This window comes from Eurypyga helias, unplaced genomic scaffold (assembly GCF_000690775.1).
Source record: "Eurypyga helias isolate BGI_N326 unplaced genomic scaffold, ASM69077v1 scaffold27998, whole genome shotgun sequence".
In the NCBI taxonomy this organism is placed as follows: Eukaryota; Metazoa; Chordata; class Aves; order Eurypygiformes; family Eurypygidae; genus Eurypyga; species Eurypyga helias.
Window position 1 is genome coordinate 392 of NW_010269274.1, and position 2,231 is coordinate 2,622.

Sequence of the window (2,231 nt, forward strand, 5' to 3'; positions counted from 1 at the left end):
ACCCCCCTCCCAGCACCCAGGGCTGGGCAGGATCTCTCCTCCCCCTCAGCAGCACTGCTTTGGGGTGCACCCTGACATCCCTGGTGGGTGGCACTGGGGTGGGAGCTACGTGCAGCATCCCCCCGCCCTGGACAGAGAGCTGGGAGCAGGGTGGTCGGTTGTTATACTTGGGGGGGTGTCAGGATCAGCCTCCTGCCCTCCTCCAGGCTGTTTTGCCCCCGGCTGGGCAGGATCTCTCCTCCCCCTCAGCAGCACTGCTTTGGGGTGCACCCTGACATCCCTGGTGGGTGGCACTGGGGTGGGAGCTACGTGCAGCATCCCCCCGCCCTGGACAGAGAGCTGGGAGCAGGGTGGTCGGTTGTTATACTTGGGGGGGTGTCAGGATCAGCCTCCTGCCCTCCTCCAGGCTGTTTTGCCCCCCGCTTTGCTGTGCTGGGACGGGTGGGATCCCCTCATTCGATGCGGACTGCCGTCCCAGGGACGTGCTCTGCCACGCCAAAGGCCACGCAGGGTTTGAGCTCACCCCCAGCTGGTGGGGGGGTGGGTTTTCTCTTCCTCGACAAGGCAGCTGCAAATAAAGTTGGTGGCTTCTCCTGGAAACCTTGGCCCTGCCGTGCTCAGAGCTCTCCTGCTGCTGTCGGGGATGGATCCTAGAGCCTTGGCGGGAGGAGAGGGGTCCTGTGGACCTTCCCGGTGCTGGGTCCCTCCCCTGTCCCCAGACCCTCCCTGGGACAGTCTGCACCTGCAGGGTCTTGGGAGTACCGGCCTCTCCCATCACTGAACCCCTGGCGTAAAAGCTGCCTGCCTTGGGGTGCCAGGGAGCAGCTGGGCAGGGACGGGGTGAGGTGCCCCTGGTTTCGCTCGCTGCGTCGGGGGCTGGTTGTACTGGGCATCTACAGCACCCGCTGCAGCTCACGGGTGGGAGCAGGCAGGATGCATTTCATCTGCTTCATCAGCCGCCCTTCCGTGTGGTTTTTCTAGGGAAAGCAAAGCCAACGAGCCAACCTGGGGCTGGAAATACCTGTGGTGGTGGGAAGGGGAATGCCTGGTCTGGTGTGGGCTGGGGTGCTCCCCCCTTGGGTCCTGTGGGTGTGAGTGCCCAGAGGATTTGGGGAACCCCATGGAGAGAAGCTCACCTGGGTTAGTGTGGCACCACTGGATGCTGCGGAGCCTTCCTCCTGCCCGTCCCCTTCCCTGGGCATCCTGATGGGCAGGACAGGGCGGTGGGCTGGGGGCTCTGCCAGCCTTGGCACTGACGGGGCACACTGTGGTCGCCTCCGCAGCCGGCAGCCGGGTGAGCCAGGAGCTGCGCTACACCAAGGAGAAGCTGGGTGAAGAGTCCGTCTACACGTCCCAGATGTTGATCCAGACCCCGAAGCGGGATGGGGAGAACATCCTGACGCAGGAGGCCCTGCAGCTCCACCTCGAGGCAGCCCTGGCCGCCAGCAAAGTCCAAGTTTCGCTGTATGGAAAGTGAGTCCTGCTCTGGACAAGGATGGACAGAGACCCCCACTACGTCCTGCCTGTCCCCTATGCCCCTTGCCGTGTCCCTCATGGGATGATGCCCGTCCTCAGCTCCTCCTTCTGCCTTTTCCAGATCGTGGGATTTGAATAAGATCTGCTACAAGTCGGGTGTCCCCATCATTGAGAACGGCATGATCGAGAGGGTGAGTGACCGGCATGGTGTGGCCCCAAGGAAACCCCCAACCCAGGGGACTGGTCCCCCAGGAAACGGGAAACAGATGGACCATGGTAGGGATGGGGCTTGCTGGAGGGTGCGGGTTTGGGCAGCCCAGGAGGGCTGGAGTGGGGAGGAGGGGGGGCTGATCCATCCCTGTTGACCCCTCTCATGTTCTCCCACAGATGATAGAGAAGCTGTTCCCCTGTGTGATCCTGACACCGCTGGACTGCTTCTGGGAAGGCTCCAAGCTGCAGGGAGGCTCAGCCTACCTCCCGTGAGTTTGGGGAGCCGTCCTGGGGTGCAGGGGGCCATGGGAGAGAGCAGGGGCTGGGGGTGCTGCTGAGAGGCTGTACGTGTCCACCCCGTGCAGCCTGGCACTGCTGCTCCGAGGTCCCTCCCTGCTGCTGCTTGTCCTGCTCGGCCCCAGGATGGTCCCACCACCACTGCTCATCCTGGAGGGTTGGGGACAAGTCCCTGTCCTCATCCACCTGTCCTCAGTGGCATGGGGCCGGGATCCAGCCCATGGGCAGGAGCTGCCACGCCATGCCAC

General features: G+C 63.8%; 1 protein-coding gene across 1 annotated transcript in view; it reads left to right on the top strand.

Moving 5' to 3' along the window:
• Window positions 1–1,283: 1,283 nt before the first annotated feature.
• PTCH2 (patched 2) overlaps window positions 1,284–2,231 on the top strand; it is a gene marked incomplete at both ends in the record, with an annotated part of 8,103 nt that continues 7,155 nt past the window's right edge. The window contains 3 exon segments of the mRNA XM_010158054.1: window positions 1,284–1,473; window positions 1,598–1,667; window positions 1,864–1,955. Of these exon segments, the coding sequence (XP_010156356.1) occupies window positions 1,284–1,473; window positions 1,598–1,667; window positions 1,864–1,955 (352 nt within the window).